The following is a 24,320-nucleotide window of genomic DNA, read 5'->3' as shown; positions in this document are numbered from 1 at the left end:
ATAATATTTCTGAAAAAAAGTTCCAAGGGAGCCACTACTCCTTTGGCCCCCCCTAAAACCCGCCACTGTCTATATATATATATATATATATATATATATATATATATATATATATATATTCTCTCTTAAACAAGGTCTAAAACTCGATCGTCAATGCAGATGGAGTCTATGCTAACAGCCAAGCTTAAGCTTTTGACGAAAATGACGAAACACAGCAAACATTCTATCGCGGAGTTTCAGTGGACCTATATAGGCATTTTGAGCGGACCGCTGTTGTTTCGCTAATCGGTTATTTAGTGGACCATTAGTGGCAGCCGACAAAAAGCGCTAGCCAAGCACTAGTCACTATTAACATATCGGAAAGTTATCGGCTTTCCATTTATAATAATTGCCAATAATGGTCCACCAACTAACCAATGAGCAAAACTCCAATAAACCGATAAAAAATGCCAATATAAGTTCATTGCAAATCCAATAAAACAATGTTGGCTGGGAATTGGTAAACGTCTACAGTAAAAACTTCTTTCTTCAAAAATATCAATAAATAGACTTCAAGTACCGCCTGTTGATATACATTTATTTAAATTTTCATATTTTTGTCATTCTTCAAATACCTTCAATCATCATAAATACCTTCATAAATATTCTAAAAACAAAATTAAACTTAGATTAGTCAAAACACCTATCAAACTGTTTCCTAAACTCACGGTGGACTCAAACACTGGCGTCACGGCAGCTAAAAAAAGTTGAAATGGCTTGGTTATGTTTTGCTGACTGTTCATTTTTAGAGAGAGCTGATCCAGAGTGTTTTCATTTCAAAAAACCATCTTTGTGAACCATCATGCTTTTTTATTGCTAAAAAACTATGAACATCGATATAAGCTACCTTTTAGTTTGCAAAATTTCAATCAGCCACGCATTTTTTTTTCTCGATTATTTTGAATTCGATAAAATTGTTTCACACAAGCTTGTAATTTTTTCGTCACTGAAACAATACACTGATTTAAATAAACTTAGTTCTTCTTGTTTTAACTTTGGAGGATTTTGTATAAGGTACTCAAGTACTTTTGCATAGCCCACAAAGCATTCCATAAACAAAGTCTTGTAAGAATTTGTTTTCAATTTTAGGTAAAAGCCACTTTTGATTCAGGGCCGACGACACGGGTTTCGAAGTGGAGGAGCACAACCGTCAATTTTCAATAAAATTCCTTTATACCTGTAATTTTATTAAAAAAAAAAAAAAAGAAAAAAAAAGGTCATTAGAAAAAAAGTGGAGGGAGGGGGCACGTGCCCCCCCCCCCCCTCAGTAAGAAGACAAAAAAAAGACAATAGTAGTCTTTCACTAGTCTTTTTTAGAAGACAATAGTAGCCCTTTCACTAAGCCGCTTAGTTTACGGTGTAAACTAAGCGGCTTAGTGAAAGATTACTATTGTCTTCTAAAAAAAGTAAAAGTAAAATAGATAAAATAAAGTAAATAGGTAAATATATAAATTAAAAGATTATAAGATAAGTTGTTAATATAAACGAGAAAGAGGAGTGAGTATTGATCCTTAAAGAACACTAATGTGACTGTCATATATTTTGCTTTTCCTTCGTCATATGATATATTGTTTTCTATTTGTTAAGTAACTTTTAAACCAAGCAATGTTTGAGTTTTTTACGTTATAATATTATAGTTTAGCTAGAAGAATGTTATGATCAACTATGTCAAACGCTTTGGAGAAATCTATGAAAACTCATAGTGTATATTTTTTTTATCAAATGTTTTAAGTATGTCATGAATAACGTGGTCAGTGGAATGTCTTGACTTATATCCGATTTGTTTGTTGTAAAGAGTATTATTTTTATTTGAAAAGAATAAAGTCTTTTGTACATAATTCTTTCTGGTATTTTTGAGAAACAAGAAAGAATTGAAATCGATCTATTGTTTACAACGTTTACATTTAAAAATTTGCCACAACTTTTGCAATTTTAATTTTTTCAGGACAAACGTCTTGTTTTAAAAATAGATTAAAAATGTGTCATAGTGGAATAATTATATATTTTATTGATTTTATAAGGACACGACTACTGATATTATCATATCTTAAGCTTATTTTTTAGGTTTTAACAAAAACGCTGCGTCTAACAGTTCTCTTTCCGTAAGTTCATTATTGTCTATTACATTGGTATTATTAGAATTTAAATAGGATTAGAATTTTACTTCTGTGGTTTCTATTTTTGATGCTAAGTTAGAACCTACATTAACAAAATACTGATTAAATTATTCTGCAATTAAAGACTCTTCTGTAATAAATTCATTATTTGAGTTAAGATTGGTTGTTAGGCTATTCCGATTAAATTTTTCTTTTCCAGTTACTTCTTTTTGATATTAATTGAAACAAATTATTCGATCAGGGGCGTAGACAGAATTTTTTGGTGTTCCAGATAGGTAACCTCCAGACATGAAGCAAAATCCAAACATTTATACTTATTTGTTTATACTTACGTCAAACAAGCTTGCTTTGTAAAAAATTGCGATGGTTGGAGCTTTATGAACAAAAATGCCCCAAAATTTTATTCTCCTTCCCCCAAACGTGAGAGCAACATGTTGATAAAATATTTTTTGTACTGTTCTCAACTAGACTTATATTCATCGATAAATTTTAAGTTTCATAGTAAAATCTCTTAACATTTAATAATTATGAACTTACATAGTTTGAAGGGGTTGCAAACTTTATACAGTCATAATTTTTGAACGCTGAGAGATTATACAATGAAACTTAAAATTTTTGGATGAATATAAGTCTAGTTGAGAATAGTACGAAAAATATTTTATTAACTTATTACTCTCGTTTGAGACAGGAGGGGGCTAAGTTTTTGGGCTCTTTTGTTCCCAGGCTCCAATCATCGCAATTTATTGCAAAGCATCCTTATTTGACGTAAATATAAACATATAAATGTTTGGAGTTGGCTCCATGTCTGGAAAATACCTATCTTGAATACCAAAAAATTCTTTCTATGCCTCTGTAATCGATATGTGCAACTTTTTTGAAAAAGTATTTTTTTAATATAGTTATAATAATAGTTGTCAAAGTATTTTTTTTAAATTATTTATAATAATATTTTTTTCGTGTCTGTGCTACGCAATTCTTGATTACCGCAACATTTTGATTAGCGGAGCATGTCTAGTTTGGATGCACAATCATTTTGTTATTGTCATTTACGTAAATATGACATGAATAATTATACAATAAATAATTGAAAAAAAAATTGCCAAATTAACTGTGTAAATTACACAGTCATTTTGGCAATTTTTTTTCAATCGGAAATTATTTATTTCGTACTTTAAGAAACCATATCTCGTCATGTTTATTATGAAAAAGTCACGAGTATTCAATGTCAATAAAAAAAAAATTGGTTCGGCAAAGGCGGCTTACAGATATAAAATAGTACAATTTATTAAACATTACTAATTTAAACTGTAAAATTCATGTTAAAAGATGTCTTCAAATTCAGTGATTTCAATGAAAGTATATTATACTGAAAATAAACAGACAAAAGAAATACGAAAGTTTTCAGTTGATAAGGGAGATGCTAAAAGCTACAAAATCGTTACAGGAAAAATTTGTAATATCTTCTGCGATTTATCGAATAAAGATTTTCATTTATTTTGGAAAAGTAAGAAATAAAATTAATAATAAGATTTTATTTCTGTTTCTAACTGGTTTTATAGACGCTCTATATTAAAATAATATGTTGCTATAAGGTGTCTTAGTTCTGTTACAGAATAATATTAAAAGTTATTTTAGTTAATATTAACTAACTAATTTAATAAAAAAACTTTAAATATTGTTCTGTTATAGAACTAATACACCTTATAACAACATATTATTTTAATATAAAACTAAAATAATAAATTATAATTTATTATTTTAGTTTAATATTTGTTATTTTTAGTTATTTTTTAGTATGTTAGATACCTCCAAAAATTTATTTTCCAACATAATTATTGAATGTATTTTTAATACATTCAACAAACAAAAACTAACTTAAAAAAGTTAACTTAAATTTGCTTTAATTTGCTAAAACTTAAATTTGCTGCAAACAATGCAGCAAATATTTTAAGATTATTTTAATTAAATTAAAATTAGGTAATTACATGTTGATAATGAATAATAATCTTATTTGTCAAAATCAAATCATTGAATTGTGAATGAGTCTGGAGAACATGAAGCAGAGAGAGAGAGAGAGAGAGAGAGAGAGAGAGAGAGAGAGAGAGAGAGAGAGAGAGAGAGAGAGAGAGAGAGAGAATTTCTAAGCAACCAATGTTCAAGAAAGAAAACTAGATAAATAAGATTTTTGTGGACATAAAGGAACAAATACATTAAATGGTGTAGCATATTATTTGACTCAGGTGAATGATGAGTCAAATAAGATTGAGTTTTGGTGATGAAGCAAGTGATAATAGCTCACTTTAAGCAACAACAATAATAGTATTGGTCAAAAAGAGAAACAAATAGAACTTTATGATGATGGGAGAGGGGCTCAAGCTAAGCAGCTAGAGCAAGTCCGACAACAATGTGTTTTTATACCTTGCCAGCAATAAAGCATGAGGATAGAAATCTGTACTGACTGATGAAGAAAAGGATCTTAGTAAATTTGATCAGAAACAACTTTAAAAAAAGTCTAGACTTAGGGATAAGGAAAATGATAAAAAGTGAAAAAAAGGTGATTGAGTAAAAAGGAGCTAAGCGAAATTACATAGATAATTATAAAATCAACAATAATTAGGGAATTATGCCCCTGCTAAGCATGTGACTATTGAAGTTTTTATATATCAAAGGATAGTAGATGATCTGATAAATTTTGCAAAAGATAAGATTTAACAAATGAAAAGTTACATCAAAGGACAAAAATAATTGTAATGGATAGATTGAAATCATTTTGTGATAATGATGGTTTTTTTTAAATAATATTTTTTGTTACTTTGTTGTTTATAATAATTAGGGAATTTGATTTAATCATGGATAATGCATGAAACCCTAGGTAATTAAGCAGTTTTCTCATTCCTGCTAATAAAACCAAAGTTGTAACAAAGAGCTCCTTATGTAACCTCTGCAACACATGCCAAAAGCACTAGTAGGGACACCTTTAATGCGCAACATGGCACAGTTAATACTTCGGTATTTTACAAATGTTAAGCTTGAAAACTTTACTACCAGTTGGCCACAGAACCATTATATAAAAGTTTTAGATTACATTTTTTAGGGGTAATAGAAAGAGTTGCATATCCCAGGCATGAAACAGTGTAATGCAGGTTTATATATATCCCAGCTTATTAGATGAAGAAGGGTTGCAAGACTTTTATCCCTAAAGTCTTTGCCTAGAAGGCCCTTTACAGAACAATAGCTGGATTCAGCTAAAATCTGTCCTAAATGAATATTTTTTGTGGAAAACTCTATCTCTACCTTTTACTCAGCCAAGTGTTCTAGTGGGGAGTTTTTTAAATCAGGGTTAACTTTACTTAGAAAATTATACCTAAAGCAGTTGGATATGGCGTCAGCTGTACTGGATTATGTTACCAGGTACTAGGGTACTAGGGTGATCGTGATGATCCTAATCCTCATCCAACATGAAAGTTAATTTCTTTCTTTAGTCTGTTGGTATTATAAAGATTGTATAAAATTCATTTATTATTGGCATAGTTAAAAAGTATTGCAAGAAAAAAGCAAAGCAAATTTAATCTATAACACTTTGTTTCAGGTATTTTATTCATTATTGATATGAATGATTTTGATATTAGTACAGAAAGTTTGCAGGAAGCCTTTAAGTTGTAGAGCATAACAATAAAATTGATGTCACATTTCCCATCCTCTCTGTTTCAATATATATTGCTGATAGCTGCTCATCAGTGCATAAAATTTTTTTGGAAGGGAGAAAAACAAAGAATGTAGTAATCACAAGTCATTTAGTTTTACCTTGATAAAATCAGTTTTTTTCAATTTAATTGTAAATTTTTTGACACTTATATTTTCTTCTTTGTTTTCAAGGGTTTAAAATAGTTAGAAAAGTACTTTATAGAGTGAAAACTTATAATCATGAGAAATATAACCTAAAAAAATAAGAAGTACACTACCAGACAAAAGTTTAAAAATATTTATTTGCAAAAAACTTAGATATTCCTAGGGCTTAACATAAACGTCATAAAAATGTTTAAAAGCTAGGACATGTTCCATAATGAATTAAAGCATCCATATATTTTAAAATTATTTCCAAAAGTTTTTGTAGTTTTAAGTTGTATTTGTTTTTGTTGTTGTTAGTTGTACCTGTTTTTAGCACAAAAGTGTAATATGTATAGTTCATTTTGAATTATTAGATAACAAAGATGGATATATTTTGATATTAACTGATGATGAACTGGAGCTGGCTCATCAATCAATAGAAAATAATTGCTTAAAACTATATGTTATAGGTAATTTAATTTATATTTCTAGTTTTGAAAATATTAATTTTATTAAAAACCTGTAATGTGTTTTATTTGATAAGTTTTTCAAATATTCTTGGAATTAAATAAACTACAATCTATTCAATTATTAAAAAATATAAAAATAGTTTGCCATTAGAACAGCAATCTACTATTGCAAGATGGGTTGATAGTTTTAATTAGGTTAATAATAAAGAGCTACTTATGCAGAAAAATTCATGACCATTTTGATGGACAAAATATTCTTTATTGACGAAGTAGGATTTAGTTTTTCAATGTGAACCAGAAGAGGACGTTCTTTAGCTGGAAAGAGGACCACGCAAACAGTGACCAAATGAACAAAAATGGAATTTTGAAATATGAAGTACAAACAAGAGCATTTAGAAAGCTTTTTATATTTTATTTGTCTACTATTAGCACAATAAGCTGTTAATGAAATAGTTTTTTCCCTTTTTGAATCCTATTGCAGGCCTTGTTATGAGATTTTGTTGCGTAACGGAAAAGCGTAATGCAAATAAATGTAACTTTACTCAATAAAGATATTTACATTGTTAAAAGTTTAATTATGTCAGTTGCGTATTTTAAAATACCTCATTGTAATTAAATTTAAAACCACATTAAAAGTTGTTGTAAGTCTTTGAAATAAGATATCTTTAAATTAAACAATATTGTTATAAAAAAAATTATAAATAAAATTTATAATTGTTTTTATAACAATATTGTTTTTATAACAATAGTTTATAATATTAAAAAAATTAAAAAAAGTTTCCTTATTTTAAAATCTAATACTAATTTAAACTAATTTTTTTTTCTTTAAAACATTCGTTTTATGGTTATTTTTTTAAAGGGATTTAAATGTACGCAGAGTTTTTTAAACAATTTTTACAACTACACTATTAGATTAGGTTTTCCCTTTTATAAAAAAATGTTTGCGCTACCTAAAACATTTTAGTTCAACTGGCTTTTGACAAAATAAAAATTGTTATAAGTTGGGCTTTTAAAGTATTTACTTCTTAATCATGTTATTTTTACTCGGTTATAAAAGTTTGGTTCATTTTATAAAAAATAATGAAATTCTCCTATATAAAATTTAACGGCAAAAGGAAAACCCAAACATAATATCAGACTAGTATTTTTTTTTTAAATCATAAAGCCGGAACTTATCTTCGAGAAAAAAAAAAAGGCGTTAAAAATTGTAAAGTTTTACACTTTAACGGTCAAAAAATAAATAAAAACTATCAACCTTTTTTTTAACATTTTAGCTTTAACAAAATCTTTGCATACAACTCATAAATCATTTTATATCAACATTCAGTCTATGATCAATTCAAAAAATTAATGACAAAGAAAAAGTTTTTGTTAAAAAGCAATTTCAAAACTGAGGTGTGAGTTATATGTAATACGAACATTTTAAAGTGACTTGAATTAAATTTATTAAATTTTTTTTTTTTTACTTTAACATAACAACTTTTTAAAAAAATTGTAAAATGGAACGTTTTAAAATTTTTAAAAGAATTTTAGTTAAATTTAATAAAATAAATTTATATTTAATAAAAAACTTAATTTAAATTTAATAAATAAATTTTTTTTAGTTTTTAGAAAGTAATATTTAGAAAAAAGTTTATTTATCTATTTTTTTTTTTTTATCTAATAAAAAAAATATTCCACAAATGTTTTTTACAACAAATAATTACAGCTTAATGTTTTCCGCCTAAACTAATATTTAAATCAACTAATTGAAAAAAGTTTTTGCATAACGCGTAAGTGAAATCGTGAATACGTACTTAAAATTCAAATAGTGTAATGCTTCTTAACAAGGCTATTGCAGCACCTTCTGGAGTAGCAGTTTCAGAGCTTATTAGGACTAGTTACCTGAGCACATTTAATAATATAAGTATCTCTATCATGACATATTTTTTCTCCCAATGATTCAATATTTTTAGAAGTTTTAAGCTTTTTTAAAAATTTACTCCCTGTCATTTGTTATTGTATATAATATTTTAATATATGTTATGTGTTTAATATATTTAGAATTTCAAAAATGTTTTATTTTGTATTTTAAAATATCCAAAAAGAAAAAAAAAAGTAATGGTCAAGTGGTAGGATTTGAACCACAGCAACGCACTTCAGAAACTCTGCAAGCTAACCACTTCGATCACTAAGGCGTATTGTCTGATAAAAGATTTAACACTATCTAATTAACAAAAGAACTAATAAAACTGCAAATAAGCTTTTCTAAAAATTCTCTCCCACTCGTTTCTTATAGTATATGATATCTTTATATATGTTATGTTTATAATATTTATAGAACTTCAAAATTGTTGTTTTTTGTATTTTAAAAAATTGAAAAAGATTATTAAAAAAAAAGTATAGCTAGTGGATTTGAACCATGTGGCTTTGGATCAGAAATGCTGGGACCTAACCTTTTTGGTCATTTAGGTGTATTATACTACACACGTTTTAATAGTAATTTATAAACGAAAGACTTTATAAAATGGCAAATAAATGCTATAAATCAAAATTAAGGAGATATTTTGGCATTTTAAAGTAAAAGTTACACTGTAAAATTTTAATTTTTTACCATTTCTGAACTAAACAACTTTGTCAGACTTGATATAGCAAATGACATGGTAAAAAAATCATTTGGTGTGTGTATCTAGCATATATTAATATTATTATATGATAAGTTTCACAGTTTTTACTTGAGGTTTTACAAGCATTTTTATGTTTTTTTGTTGTTGTTGTGACTGTCGTAACTATGGCTGTCGTAACAAAAAGTCCAATATTAAAAAACAATGATGTAAAAAAAAATTATAATATGATTATTTAAATCCATGTAAAGTATGTTAAAAAAATGCATTATAACATGATTAATGTTCTCAATTATGGTTTTATCATACGATTTTTAACACTTCACAACAGAACTGTAAATAAACAACAGACCACGTTTTTACAACCCTTACACCTTTTAAACCTTTTATGGTATTTGTTTAAATAACTTTTTTGCTTAAAAAGTATTTTGAAATAGTTAAAAAATAAAGTTATGAAGTTAAGTATGTGTTTTCATAATTTTTTTTCTTTCTTTTTTTCCTTTTTCTTGCAGAATAGCCCATATATATATATATATATATATATATATATATATATATATATATATATATATATATATATATATATATATATATATATATATATATATATATATATATATATATATATATATATATATATATATATATATATATATAGATCTATAGTTTGTTGGCTTTAGGAAGAGCGGAAGGGAAAAAGTGATTCTTACGCCAACACATACGTCACTTTTAATTACTTTTGACTTTCGTCCAACATTTCTGTGTTGGACGAAAGTCAAAACCATTAGTTTAATTACAAATTAATTGTTATATAAAAAAACCACAAAAACGCAAATTTAATTGACCAGAATGTTTTTAAAACATTCTGAATGTTTTTAAAAATATAAACAAATTTTTTAAAATTTTAAAAATATAAATAAAGTTTTTATTTTTATTTTTTTTAATAAAATGTTTTTATTTTTTTTACTGTAAATCATGCGCGGAGTGTTGCTACATCGACTATCTTATAGCCTGACTCGCAAGGGAGTGTTGCTACATCGACTATCTTATAGCCTGACTCGCAAGGGAGTGCTGCTACATCGACTGACAAATAGCCTGACTCGCAAGGGAGTGCTGCTACATCGACTGACAAATAGCCTGACCCGCAAGGGAGTGCTGCTACATCGACTGAGGGTTTGGTTGGGGCAGGCAGTCTATCATTATTAAAAAAAAAAATTCCGGTCTTGCATTTTAATTTTTACTTTTTGTCAACAAAATATGGAAAAAACTTTCGGACAACATCTAAGGGTTCTATATACATATATATATATATATATATATATATATATATATATATATATATATATATATATATATATATATATATATATATATATATATATATATATATATGTATGTATATATATATATATATATATATATATTTATATTTATATATATATATATATTTATATATATATATATATATATATATATATATAATATATATATATATATTTATATTTATATATTTATATGTGTGTGTATGGCCAAATGAACACTTTACTTAAGTTCTGAATAATGTAATTAAAATAAAAAGAGCAAAACAAGTGTTTAAAAGAATAGTCTTTTAAGCAACTTTTTTATAACTACTAAAAAAACAATGAAGTGTTCATTTTTGTGGTCGGTCTTATATTATCAAGAATGATATTGTGTTAAGATCACAGTTTTGTTTTTTTCACTATTTGATCTTAGAATATGATGAGTTTTTAAAGTTGTACATAATTATGGAAATTTAGGATAAGGAAAGTATAACATTCTTTTTTAGTTACAGTTTAATTGTTGACTCTCCTGATATTTCGCATGTGAATCGACTAACTTTTCTGATAAGATATCTTACATCAACTGGTGATGTAAAGGAAAGATTTTAGAAATTCACTTCATAGATGAACACCTATCATCATAATTGGAGCTAGAAGTTTTTAAAATATTTAATAAAGTCATGACCAACTTTTTTATTTTCATCATAAAGTATTTTTTTCATTTGTTGTCTATTCTCGTGATTTATTCTCTACCAATGTGATTGAAAAATTACATTGGAAGATAATAAATCATGTAGACAACATATGAGGAAAATATTTTATGGAGAAAATAAAAAAGTTGGTCATGACTTTACAACAAAACAAAATTTTATAATAAATTTCTTTTATGTTAAATGTAATTACTTTAGAAGATAACTTCAGATAATAAAGATAAAAGAGGCAGGGGCGGATCCAGCAATTTTTGATGTTTGAGATAGCTAATCATGAGTATAAAGTTAAGAACATTTAAAAAAATAATTATTAACTAGTTGCTCTCATGTTTGGGGCAAGGGGAGCAAAAATTTTGCAGCATTTTTGTTCCCAGGTTTCAATCATCACAATTCTTTACTAAGCATCCTGATTTGACATATGTATAAACATAAATATTTTGAATTTACTCTATGTTTGGAAGTTAGCAATCTCAAATACCAAAAAATGCTGGATTTGCTCTTGCTAAGAGGTCAAATGTGACATTGATGTTGATATATTTGAAATTAAAGAGTTTTTGAAGGAAAATATAGACACCATAAAAAATATAGAAATCGATAAAGCTGCAATAAAAATGATTTTTACATTTTAAAGCGTTGAAGTATTAGTAAAAAGTTTTATTTCAATTTTATTATCTATCTTTTGAGCGCCCAGTTATCTTTACCCCTTACTGCTCCAGCTTGACTTAATCTGCCACTGATTCTAGATAAGAACTACTAGTTTAAATGTATACGTATTCAGAAAAGTATCTATGCACTTCCTATTAGAATAATATATAAATATCATAAAGATATATGTATTTAGGTCTGATAAAATATCTAGATAAACATTAATTTACCCCATTGTTTCATAAAGTAGTTTTTGTAAAAGTATTAGTAACTGACCGGGGTTGATATTTGACCGGGGCCAGGTTTGATAAAATATAGCTGGGGCCAGGGTTGAGTTTGTGACCGGTGCTGCATAAACATTTATACATCTTAAAGTATATATATATTTTTTATTTAAAATTCATGTAATATTTTGTATATATATGCATATATAAACATCTTTATGATCAACATGATCATCATAATCATCATTACCATCATTATCATCATTATCATCATCATTATCATAATCATCATCATCATTTTCTCTTTCCTACACCATATAAATACTAAAGTTTATACTACACCATATAAATACTAAAGTTTATATAAATATGAAAGGATATTGTATGCCAGCATCTAAATAAATAGTGAACATATATGTTTATATCCACAATATAAATGCATAAAGTGCATCTCAGAAGCTTTTATTCCTTCTGGACTAAAAGTTTGGAAGCTTTTATTCCTACTCTTCAATTTTAAATTAAACCTCATTCTACTCCATATTTTTCACCATTTTGAGCAGTTGCTTTATTGATCATTTATTTAATCTTTTTTACAAGAACATCTCTCTTAAGAACAAATGTCCTTTTGTTATTCTTTTGTGATTCCTAGTGTTTATATTTTTGTTTTTGAACTATTTGTGTTATGTATATTTTTAAACTCTTATATCTTTAGATTAGTACATTATTGTTGAATAAAACCTTTATCAAGAGGTTTTTGTTTTTATTGGGTTCATCACAATTTATTCAACATAAATAATATATATATATAATGTCAAAGATCTTAAAACCAACAAGGCTTGATCTTGACCATAATTCACCAACTGCATCCAAAGAATGGAAGCATCGGAAACGAATGTTTGAGAATTTCATAGAGGGTTGTGGAGAAGATCCTCCAGATAAATTTTGCTCCATCGTTAATTTTGTATCATCAAATGTTTATGATTACATTGAAGAGTGTGATTCCTATGAGAGCATCATTGAAACACTAGAAAACTTATATATAAAAACCCCTAATGAAATTTTTGCAAGGCATCAATTACTTATAAGACATCAAACATCAGGTGAATCTCTTGAAGACTTACTTCAGGAACTACTCAAACTTAGCAAAAACTGTAATTACAAAGATGTTTCAGCTGAACAATATCGAGAGGAACAAATAAGAAATGCTTTTATTTCTGGAATAACTTCAAATTACATTCGCCAACGCCTTCTTGAAAATTCAACATTGAATTTACAATCAGCATTTAACCAAGCTCGCTCTCTTGACATTGCTCAGAGGAACTCTGAGTCTTATATACAGAAACCCCCCTCATCATCAACCAGTCCAAATATTGTTGCTACTATAAAGTTAACAGAAGAATCTTCAGCAGCACTCAATGCAATGCCTGTTCATCCACAAACAAATTATTTTTATTGTGGGAATCAACCTCACAACCAACTTAATCGAACCTCTGCTCGGAAAAATTGTCCAGCTCAAAATGTTACATGTTTTAAATGTGGAAAAAAAGGACATTTCTCCAAAGTTTGTATTGGCCGGCCAATCAAAAACACCCACAGTGTTAAAGCTGCAGTGCATAAACCAAGTTTGTGTACTGTTTCAAGTGGTTATCCTGAGAGCCTTTTTCATGCATCTGTTGTTGTCAAAATTAATGATGAATCATTAACAGCACTAATTGATTCTTGTAGTTCAGATAATTTTATAAGCAAAAAAAATTATTGATACTTAATAAATACTAAATAAATAATAAATAAAATAAAAACATTACCCAGTAAAAGAAAAATTTCTATGGCCCTCACAACAATGGAGTCTGGATTAGTGGGTTGTTGTTCAGTTAACCTCGAACTAAATGGTTTACTGTATAATAATGTTCGATTTGGTATCTTGGAAAATCTTTGTAGTGATATCATACTTGGCTATGACTTCCAAAAGCAACACAAAAATCTTATTTTTCCATTTAGTGGAGAAAAAAAAGACTTAATCACGAGGAAAAATAACCTATGTGCACTGCAAAAGGCTAAAATAAAAATACCTTCTTTGTTTACAAGTATTTCAGATAAAATGCAGCCAATAGCTACTAAATCAAGAAGATTTAATAAAGATGACCAAAATTTTATTGAAAGTGAAATATCACAGCTATTATTAGATGGTATAATTGAGCCATACTTCTCACCATGGAGAGCCCAAGTAGTGGTTGTAAAAGATCTTACTAAATCAAACAAAAAAAGACTCTGCATTGATTACTCTCAAACAGTTAACCTTTACACCGAATTAGATGCATATCCTCTTCCTAGAATAGATGATATGATAAATGAACTTGCAAAATACAAGGTATTCTCTACCTTTGACTTAAAAAGTGCTTACCATCAAATTCCTATAAAAAATTCAGATAAAAAGTATACAGCATTTGAGGCAAATAGAAAATTGTTCCAATTTTGCAAGATTCCATTTGGATTTACTAATGGTGTGTCTATGTTCCAAAGATCTATGGACAAATTTGTCGAAGAAGAAAAGTTACATGATACTTTTACATACCTTGACAATATAACCATTGGTGGCTATGATCAGGTACATCATGATGAAAATTGTCTACAATTTCAAAGCGCCTCACAACGTTGGGGCTTAACATTAAATGAATCAAAATCTGTCATTTCAGTTCCTTCGATAAATATTCTTGGTTATTGCATTAGTCATTACAATATAAAACCAGATACTGAACGATTACGTCTTTTAGATTTACTACCTCCTCCTTCTGATGTTTTATCACTTCGTCGAACTTTGGGTATGTTTTCTTATTACTCAAAATGGATCCCTTCTTTTGCTAATAAAGTTCGCCCTTTAATTAATGTTAAATCCTTCCCAATCGATAGTGAAGCATTTGGAGCATTTCAATTACTTAAAAGAGAACTTCACTCTGCCACTTTGAGTTCTATTGATGAGAGCTTACCTTTTGTTGTTGAATGTGATGCATCCGATGTAGCTGTATCAGCTACCTTGAATCAAAATGGTCATCCAGTTGCTTTCATGTCTCTGACATTAAACAAAAGTGAAATTAACTATCCAGCAGTAGAAAAAGAAGCAGTAGCTATTATTGAAACTGTTCGAAAATGGCGACATTTATTGTTACAAAATCAATTCCAGTTAATCACTGATCAGCGTTCTGTAGCTTTTATGTTTGATAACCGAAAGAAAACAAAGATAAAAAATAGTAAGATTCAGTGCTGGAGGATGGAGTTAGCAGAGTTTAGCTATACTGTATCGTATCGTCCTGGAAGTGATAATGTAGTCCCTGATGCACTTACGCGTGCTTTTTGTGCCACAACTCAACCTTAAACAAACCTAAGCGATATACATAACTGTTTATGTCATCCAGGAGTCATTTGTATGCTTCACTTTGTTAAATCTAAGAACTAACCTTTTTCCACGGAAGAGGTCAAGAAAGTTTGCTCTAACTGCCATATTTGTTCAGAATTATAACCAAAGTTTTATCGATCTGCGAATGTCAGTGAGTTAATCAAATGAATACGTCCAATAGATTGTCTTAGTTTAGATTTTAAAGGACCATTGCCATTTAATTCTAGAAATAAGTATTTATTTACAGTTATTGATGAATATTCTTGGTATCCATTTGCTATCCCATGTCCAGATATCAGTTCAACAACCGTTGTGAAATGTTTAGACCAAATATTCTCTTTTTGTGGTTTTCCAACTTATATTCATTCTGACAGAGGCTCATCATTCATATCTAATGAACTAAAATCTTACCTGACTCAGAAAGGAGTTGCAACAAGTAATTCTACTCCATATCATCCTATCAGTAAGGGACAAGTTGAGAGATATAATGGTTTGATATAAAGAAATATTTGTTTGGCACTAAAAACCCACAACCTAGATGTTAGAAATTGGGAAGTTGTTCTATCCGATGCCCTTCACTCACTCCGTTTGTTATTATCAACTGCAACTAATTGTACACCCCATGAGAGATTATTCAGTTTCCCTCGGCGTTCATCATGTGGAACTTTATTACCCTCATGGTTAACTCCTGGTCCCATTTTTCTTAGACGTTTTGTGCGAACAAACAAAAACGATAATCTTGTTGATAAAGTCGAATTAGTGGATGTAAACCCAACATATGCTAATATTCGTTACCCGGATGGACGAGAATCAACTGTTTCACTTCAAGATCTTGCCCCACAAGAAAAGTCTTATAATATCAATGAGAATAGAATTATTGAATCTCATGATGATGTAACTGCAAAAGTATTTAATGTAAATAGAAGCCCATCACCAAAATCTCATGATAATGTAGCTGCCCAAGTATTTAATGTAAATAAAAACCCATCGCCAAAAATTACATTTGAAATAAGTGTTGAAGTAAATAAACCAATAAATGAGTCATCTACTGACGTTTTGCGACATTCTACAAAAACTTGCAAAGTTCCTGTAAAATTTGATGACTTTATACTAAACTGATAAAACTAGTTGTCTTTTCTATATAGATGGGAAGATTGTTGTGATTCCTAGTGTTTATATTATTGTTTTTGAACTATTTGTGTTATGTATATATTTAAACTCTTATATCTTTAGATTAGTACATTATTGTTGAATAAAGCCTTTATCAAGAGGTTTTTGTTTTTATTGGTTCATCACATATTTCAAGGAGCCAATGTAAAAAGGTCCTGTCTGATGTTAAGCTCTGTTATTCTCAGTTTACTAAACCTTGTGCCTTATATTCAGATGTCAACAATGTCATTAACTAAAGTAGTCTAACATTAAATCTTATTAATTATATAATATTTAATAATACTTAATTTTTAAAAAGAGTTAAATAAGTGGTTCTAATTTTTAAAAACTCTAGAAAACAATTTGACCTCTACAACTATCCTATGATTAGTCTTCACTCTGTTACTAGTTTTTTTATATAAAGGTTTTGAGATAATTATTTCTTACTAACTGCAGTAATAAAGTTATTCTTGAAGGCCTACACTCTTCTTTATTTGAAGTAACTTTAAGGGTACCACAAGGTATCTTGTAGTACCTTTAAATATTTGCTCCTGTATTTTTTCCTATCTACAATATCAATCTTCATGAAAATTTAACATCTAAAGTAGCTCTATTTGTTGACGACTCAACTTTATACTCTTGTCTTGACAAAAAAATTTTCACTTTTTGATTGCTCTTGACAAAAAATCAATTATAAGAAATTATGGTAAATTTTGGTTTTGGGTTTTAAATTTTTTTTTTGAATTTTTTGAAAAAATTTCTTACCATTCCTTATAATTTTCCTTTTTTTCTTTTTTCCTATTATTTTTTCTAATTTCTTATAATTGTTTGATTTGATAATTAATAATTCGAGAGTTTAGATTATTTAAATTTGTTAGTGATTTTTTTTTATTAGAAATTACTCTGTTATATAAATAGGGGCCATGGTATGGAATTTTAAAAATTTTGTTGTTTTAAATGGTATTGTAAAGTTTCCTGTTGCTCTCTGTTATTTTTGTTTATGCTATTTGTTTAGGTTATTTAAAGAAAAAATTGTTATGAATTGTTCTGGAACTTGGAAACTAGTTTATATTTAAGCATAAACAGTACATTTTGAAAAATATTTAAAAGATATTTAGTGCTTTCATTTTTTCCATTAATATGTTTTTCTAAAAGATCCATTCCATTTAGATTTCTTGTTATACTAGTGTATTTCTGTACTAAAACTATTATCTCATTCTTCTTCATCATCTGAATCCCCCTATCATTGCACCTCTTACAACTACCTTAAAGCTGACTGGGACTCTTTCCGTGATTTCCTTCGTGATGGCCCTTGGGTAGAAATCTTTTGTCTTCCTGTTGACAAATGTGCTTCTTACATAACTTCGTGGCTTCAAGCTGGCATGGAATCTTTTATTGCCTCTAGACAATTCAAGGTCAAGCCTCACTTTTCTCCATGGTTTTCCTCACATTGTGAGGAAAACCATGGAGAAAAGTGAGGCTTGACCTTGCATCTAGTGGAATTCCACTAGTTGCGTTCTACCTGATATAGCTGTCAAACAGGTTGATCCATTGCTGGACATTCGTATCACTCCAGCTTCTGTATCTAAAGTGATTTCCTGCTTAAACTCTTCTACAGCTTGTGGTTTGCACAATATAACTGTTATAGTCTTGCAGAAGTGTTCTCCAGAGCTGTCGTCTATACTTTCATAACTATTCAACAAGTGCTTATCAGAGTCTTACTTTCCAACCTGCTAGAAAGCAGGGTCTGTTATCCCTATTTTCAAAAATTCTGGAGAGCAATCTGATTCGCCTAACTACCGTCCCACTAGTCTTCTTCCTATCATAAGCAAGATTTTTGAGTCTTTAATTAACAAGCGCTTAATCTCTTATCTTAAATCTAATAACTTACTTTCTGATCATCAATATGGATTTTGATCTTCTCGTTCTACAGCTGATTTGCTAACAGTAATAACCTATAGGTTTTATCGTGCATTAGATAAAGGTGGAGAGGTTAAGGCCATTGCTCTTGACATTTCTAAAGCTTTTGATAAAGTTTGGCATGCTGGTCTTCTCCATAAGCTTTCTTCTTACGGTGTATTTAGTAACATTTGTAAGATTATTTAATCTTTCCTTTCCAATTGTAGTATAAATGTTGTCCTCAATGGACAGCACTCTTCTTCTTATTCTGTAACTTCAGGGGTTCCTCAAGGTTCAATCCTTGGTCCTATACTCTTTTTAATTTACATTAACAGTCTCCCAGATATTCTCACATCTAAGGTGGCATTGTTCGTTGATGATACTACCATTTGTTCTTGTTGTGATAAGAAGCTCTTTGATTGCTTGGAAGGGGCATTTGAGCTTGAAAAGTATCTCACTTCTGCTACAGCATGGAGCTCACAGTGGCTAGTAAACTTTAATTCAGATAAAACTCAATTTTTTTCAGCCAATCGTTATCGCAATAATTTAGATCTTCCTATTTTTACGAATGGTAATGTACTCGATGAGTCATCTACCCTTCATCTTCTAGGATTAACTCTTACTTCCGATCTTTCTTGGAAACCATTTATCAAATCAGTTGCAAAATTAGCATCTGATAAGGTTGCAAAAACTCTTATTCATCTAGTTTTTTTCCTCAAACATCAACTCTTTGGAATTCACTTCCTTCATCTTGCTTTCCTAATTCATATAGTTTGCAATCCTTTAAGTTGTCTGTCAATCGTTATCTTGCTCTACAATCTTCATCTTTTCTCTTCCAGTAACTTCCAACTCTAATTAGTGGTTACTTGCAGCCTTGTTGGAAGCAGAGATGTTTAAAAAAAAAAACTATAGTTATTATCTCCATGATAATTAGGTTGTCAATTAAAATTTTTTGCTTCTTGTTATTTGGTTTTCCTCTGATAAACTTAAGCTTAAAATTTATCAAATGTGAATAAACTGATAAACAAGATATAGTTAAACAGATGTATACACAAATGAAGAGCAACTGGACATAAAGCTAATGTTGCACATCTGCATGTGTGCATTTTTACATACATATATATGCGTGGGTGTCTGTGTGTAAAAAGATTTTGATTGGACAAACAATATTAGTAATATTGTTAATGTCTAGTATTTATAATATAGTATTGTTACTCCAAGTTTTATATGTTTTCATAGTTATCAGGAAATTATTAAAAACTTAGTAAAATTAGTAATTCAGATAATTAGTAAAAATTTAATTTTGTTGGCAAAATAAGCAAAGCAAAATTAGTAATTTTCACTACTTGCTTGATAGTTGAGAATGCACACACAAAACTCTCAGTAACAATATTTTATCTTAAATAATTGCAAACTTTAATTCCTGGTATCTAGGTTAACATAGGTAACCTAGGTACCAGGTAATACATAGTATTTCCTGGTACTTAGGTAATACATAGTTTTATAAAATTTATTTTAAATCTTGTTTTATTTTTAACACATTTAGCGGACTGATGAAATTTTTTTTTTTGAGGTTAAAGATAAGGATAAGGTTTTTTTAATTAAAATTTATGTATATACATATATATATATATATATATATATATATATATATATATATATATATATATATATATATATATATATATATATATATATATATATATATATATATATATATATATATATATATATATATATATTTCAGAGACTCAATATTTGGACATTGAGAATAATCGTGATCAATATCATTGTGAAATTTTTAAACAAGGAGCAAATGAAGAGCAATTAAAAAATAAGGAAGCACTCTACGAAAGGGAGAATGCAAGTAGAAGAGAAGAGCAATTAAAAAATGAAGAAGCACTTTACAAAAGGAATAATGCAAGTAGAAGAGAAGAGCAATTAAAAAATGAAGAAGTACTCTACGAAAGGGAGAATGCAAGTAGCTTAGAACAAGATTTAAGTAATCAAATGATTGAAAAATTTACAGATTTGTTTGGCTTTCACCCTTCTGTTCTTGTATCTTCCTCTAAAAACACATTTGAAAAACTACAACATGAAGTTAAAAATATAAAATTTTGTAGCATTGATGACATCAAAGGTTCATTGATAGAATTTTCAAAATATTTTGATATTCAGTTTGCAATAAAGAATGTTCAAACATTCTTTCAACAATTAACAGATAATAATATTCAAGATAAAAATATTGATAACATTAATCCATTAATAGATCAGTTGGGTCTTGAAACAAAAGCGGAGTACAATGATAACTCTTTTTCAACAGAGTCTCCTTATAGAGGAGATGCAGAATGTGAACAAAATGCAGAATATGGACAAAATACTAATTTTGACCACTATACTGAATGTGTACAAGCTGCTAAATGTATAAGAAATGATGAATATGGACAAAATACTGAATGTGGAAAATATCCTAAATGCAGAGATTCACAAGTAAAACATGTTGTTTTGTTGTTTAATTTATAGTTTATTTTTAAGAATTGCATAATGTTTTTGTTTTTTAAGAACTGCTTTATAATGTCTTTTGCTTTTAAGAACTGCTTTATAATGTCTTTTGCTTTTGAGAATTGCTTTATAATGTGTTTGTTTTAAGAACTGCTTTATAATGTTTTTAGTTTTTTAGAACAGCTTTATAATGTGTTTAATAATACAAAAGTTTGTTTATTAATTAAACAAAAAAATGATTAGTAATCAAAAAATCTAAATCATTCCTACACCTTGATTTGTGTTTTTATCTCTGATGCAAGGTCATGTTTAGATTATCTTGTTTCTTAAGGTAGCTTTAACTATGCTTTTGAACGATCTAAAACAGCAATATAACCCACCCACCCAACCTAGCACAGATGACCATAATTGTACAAACTTATTTGTTTTTTTAATTAAATTTGGAAAATAGCTGCACACTACCATACTACCATAAAGAAAGTTTGTTTCTTTTTTTCGCCCTTCAACTCCAATCTCTTAATGATTAAACCTGCTTCACAGAAATAAAACTTGATTGCTGTGCAATAAAGAAATTTAATCTCTCAACTTGTTAGAAAAAAATTGTGGGAGTAGTGATATAGAATTGAAAATATTTTTAAAATTACAAACAAATGATATAAATGTTACTGTACAAGCAAATGTCACAATATAAACAAATGTTACAGTACAAACAAATGTTACATTACAAACAAATGTTACAATACAATCAAATGTTACAGTATAAACCAAGGTTACAGTACAAGCAAATGTTACAGTACAAACAAATGTTACACTACAAACAAATGTTACATTACAAATAAATGTTAGAGTACAAATAAATGTTACAGTACAAATAAATGTTACAGTTCAAACAAATGTTACAGTACAAACAAATGTTACAGTACAAACAAATGTTGTGGTTTTAGAAAACCGTGTAAAACTATTCTTACTTTCAAGCTTTTCATATTATGCTTCACTTTTCACTTTCACTTTACTCAATTTTCTTTTTGTTAGAGTTCTGTTATATTTGGAACTTTTCAACTTGTAATGATTATATGAGAACATAGTTTGTTTTCTTCAACAATCTTTTTTGATGACTATAGTTCTTAGATAAACTTTGCCTTGAAAAAATGCATGTTTTGAAAAATTTTGTTTTACAGATGCAATTAAATTGTGACATGGCTGCTGAAAAAGATCTCTTCCTAAACAATGTTCAACCAGAAGGCAAGTTTGAAAAAGCTCTTTATCAAATGGAGGCTATGGGATTTGATATGGAGGATGAAGCGTTAAGGCAACTTCTTATCAGAAATGATTGCAGCATTGAAAAAGTATTTGACGCAATGAATCCTTTATAATTTTATTTGGAATTAAACTGAACATTTTTTAACCATCGAATTTTAAATTCAAATTGTTTTTCAAAACCATTTTTTGAGTTGCCTTTGAAAATTTTATGTTGTACAATTGTTTTTATTTTTTTCTTTTTAAATCATTTATTCTTATTTTAAAGTTATTGTAATTAATTATATAATTATTTATTTAACTGCTATTAGTTTACAGTTTTTCTTAAAAATACGAATTTTATTTATTACAAGCGTTAGAGATTTTTTCTCACATAAAATTTTTGACTAAAGGAACTGTCATGTTTTATTTTTTTTCACATAAAATTTTTGTCTAAAGAGAACTGTCATGTTTCATTTTTTCTCACGTAAAATTTTTGACTAACGAGAACTGCCATGTTTCATTTTGAGCTTATTTTGCATAATAGGTCAAAGTAGTGACGGATCCAGGGGGGGGATTGGGGTATGCATCCCACCCACCCCACCCACCAGAAAATATATACCCTGAAATAATCAAAATATTGAAACTATTGAAATAATCTGCGCTCTTGATCTTAAATTCTTCCATAAGAAATGCCTAATTTTTCATTCTTTTTTTTTTCACTTTGATTTAACCATACAAAAAAGATACCATTGCGGCGCACAATTTACTTTCTGGTACTTTATTTTTTTTTCGCACTCAAAAACTTTAGAAAACATTTAAATTTCAAGGTAAGTTTAAACAATATTATATATATATATATATATATATATATATATATATATATATATATATATATATATATAATATATATATATATATATATATATATATATATATGTATATATATACATATATATATATATATATATATATATATATATATATAATTATTAACAGAATTTTTAAACTTTAAGAAAGCTAATGATCTTAGTGGTAAAGGGTTAGGTGAACTAATTATTCAAACTCTGAAAGGACATAGTCTTGACCTTACTTAGTTGGTCAAGGTTATGATGGCGCATCAGCTATGTCTGGCTGTTATAATGGTATCAACAACCCCCCCCCCCCCACCACCACCAAAATGGTATTAACATCCCCACCCCCATCCCTTTTGATATCAACACACCACCACCACCACCACCACTAAAAAATCCTGGATCCGTCACTGAAAGCATACTAATCGAATCTAATGGACCGTTAACTTTTTAGTTTTTTCCTTTTTATGATAATCTATGATGATGATGATGATGCTAATTATAATGGATGCTCTGATAATTCCATCATATTACTTAACAAATATTGTCTTGGTTTATATTTTTCTTAATTAAGTTTTTGAGAATCAGGTTGAAGTAATTTTTATAAAATGCTTTTAATAAGATGCCTATTTTTTTGATAACATTTAAACTTGCGCATTTAACATGATTAATGATTAATTACGTCAAGTTAACTAAAGATTTTAAAGAAAACAGAGTTCAACTTTTAAAAATACGTAAGAGGCATTTGCTCTTTCATTTTTTAAAACGTGTCAAATTTAACACAGATCTCAAAATAATATTATTTTTATAATTTATTTTTATGATTTTAATATAAATACAATTAATATTTATTATGATAATTATAAATTATAATATAAATTATTTTTATAATTTTAATGATGTTATTTTTTTGAGATCAGTGATTACTACCCAGTAGACACATGACGAGTTTTAAACATCTAAAAAACGTATTATAACGTTTTTTAGACGTGTTTAACACGACTTATGTTTACTGGTTAGCCATTTTTAAGGCTATAATTATTTATATATATATTTATATGTGTATATATATACATACACACACTAATTTATATCTTATATAATATTGATGAACTTTTCTATAAGGAGGTGTAAGAAATTTATGTAAATATGCTTATTTAAATTGAAATAATATGTCATTTACTTATAATGTAAAAATTCCATTTGTCTAGCTTACGTGTGTAAGTTTGTGTCTAATGTCTATAAGTTTAAACGTCAGTAGGTTGAGTTGAGTTTGCGGGTCGTATATGGAACAATTATGTATAATATATGTTTAATATAAGATTAAAAAGTTTCTGTTTTTAAAAAAGCGG

General features: G+C 28.1%; 1 protein-coding gene across 1 annotated transcript; it reads left to right on the top strand.

The window, feature by feature from the left end:
* Positions 1-3,182: 3,182 nt before the first annotated feature.
* Positions 3,183-22,466, top strand: LOC124807855 (interaptin). The gene is made up of 4 exons (XM_065812799.1): positions 3,183-3,660; positions 6,359-6,454; positions 20,124-20,866; positions 22,057-22,466. Exons 1-4 carry the CDS (start codon positions 3,483-3,485, stop codon positions 22,249-22,251), a joined length of 1,212 nt encoding a protein of 403 aa, XP_065668871.1. The 5' UTR covers positions 3,183-3,482; the 3' UTR covers positions 22,252-22,466.
* The last annotated feature ends 1,854 nt before the right edge of the window (positions 22,467-24,320 follow it).

This window comes from Hydra vulgaris, chromosome 12 (genome assembly GCF_038396675.1).
Source record: "Hydra vulgaris chromosome 12, alternate assembly HydraT2T_AEP".
Classification (NCBI taxonomy): Eukaryota; Metazoa; Cnidaria; class Hydrozoa; order Anthoathecata; family Hydridae; genus Hydra; species Hydra vulgaris.
This window is presented reverse-complemented; position numbering and strand designations above follow the sequence as displayed.

Coding starts and splice junctions, on each gene's coding strand:
- LOC124807855 (XM_065812799.1), top strand. CDS start 3,483: ATGTCTTCAAATTCAGTGATTTCAATGAAAGTATATTATACTGAAAAT. Junction 3,661..6,358: donor TTTTCATTTATTTTGGAAAA/GTAAGAAATAAA, acceptor TTGAATTATTAG/ATAACAAAGATGGATATATT. Junction 20,867..22,056: donor CTAAATGCAGAGATTCACAA/GTAAAACATGTT, acceptor TTTGTTTTACAG/ATGCAATTAAATTGTGACAT.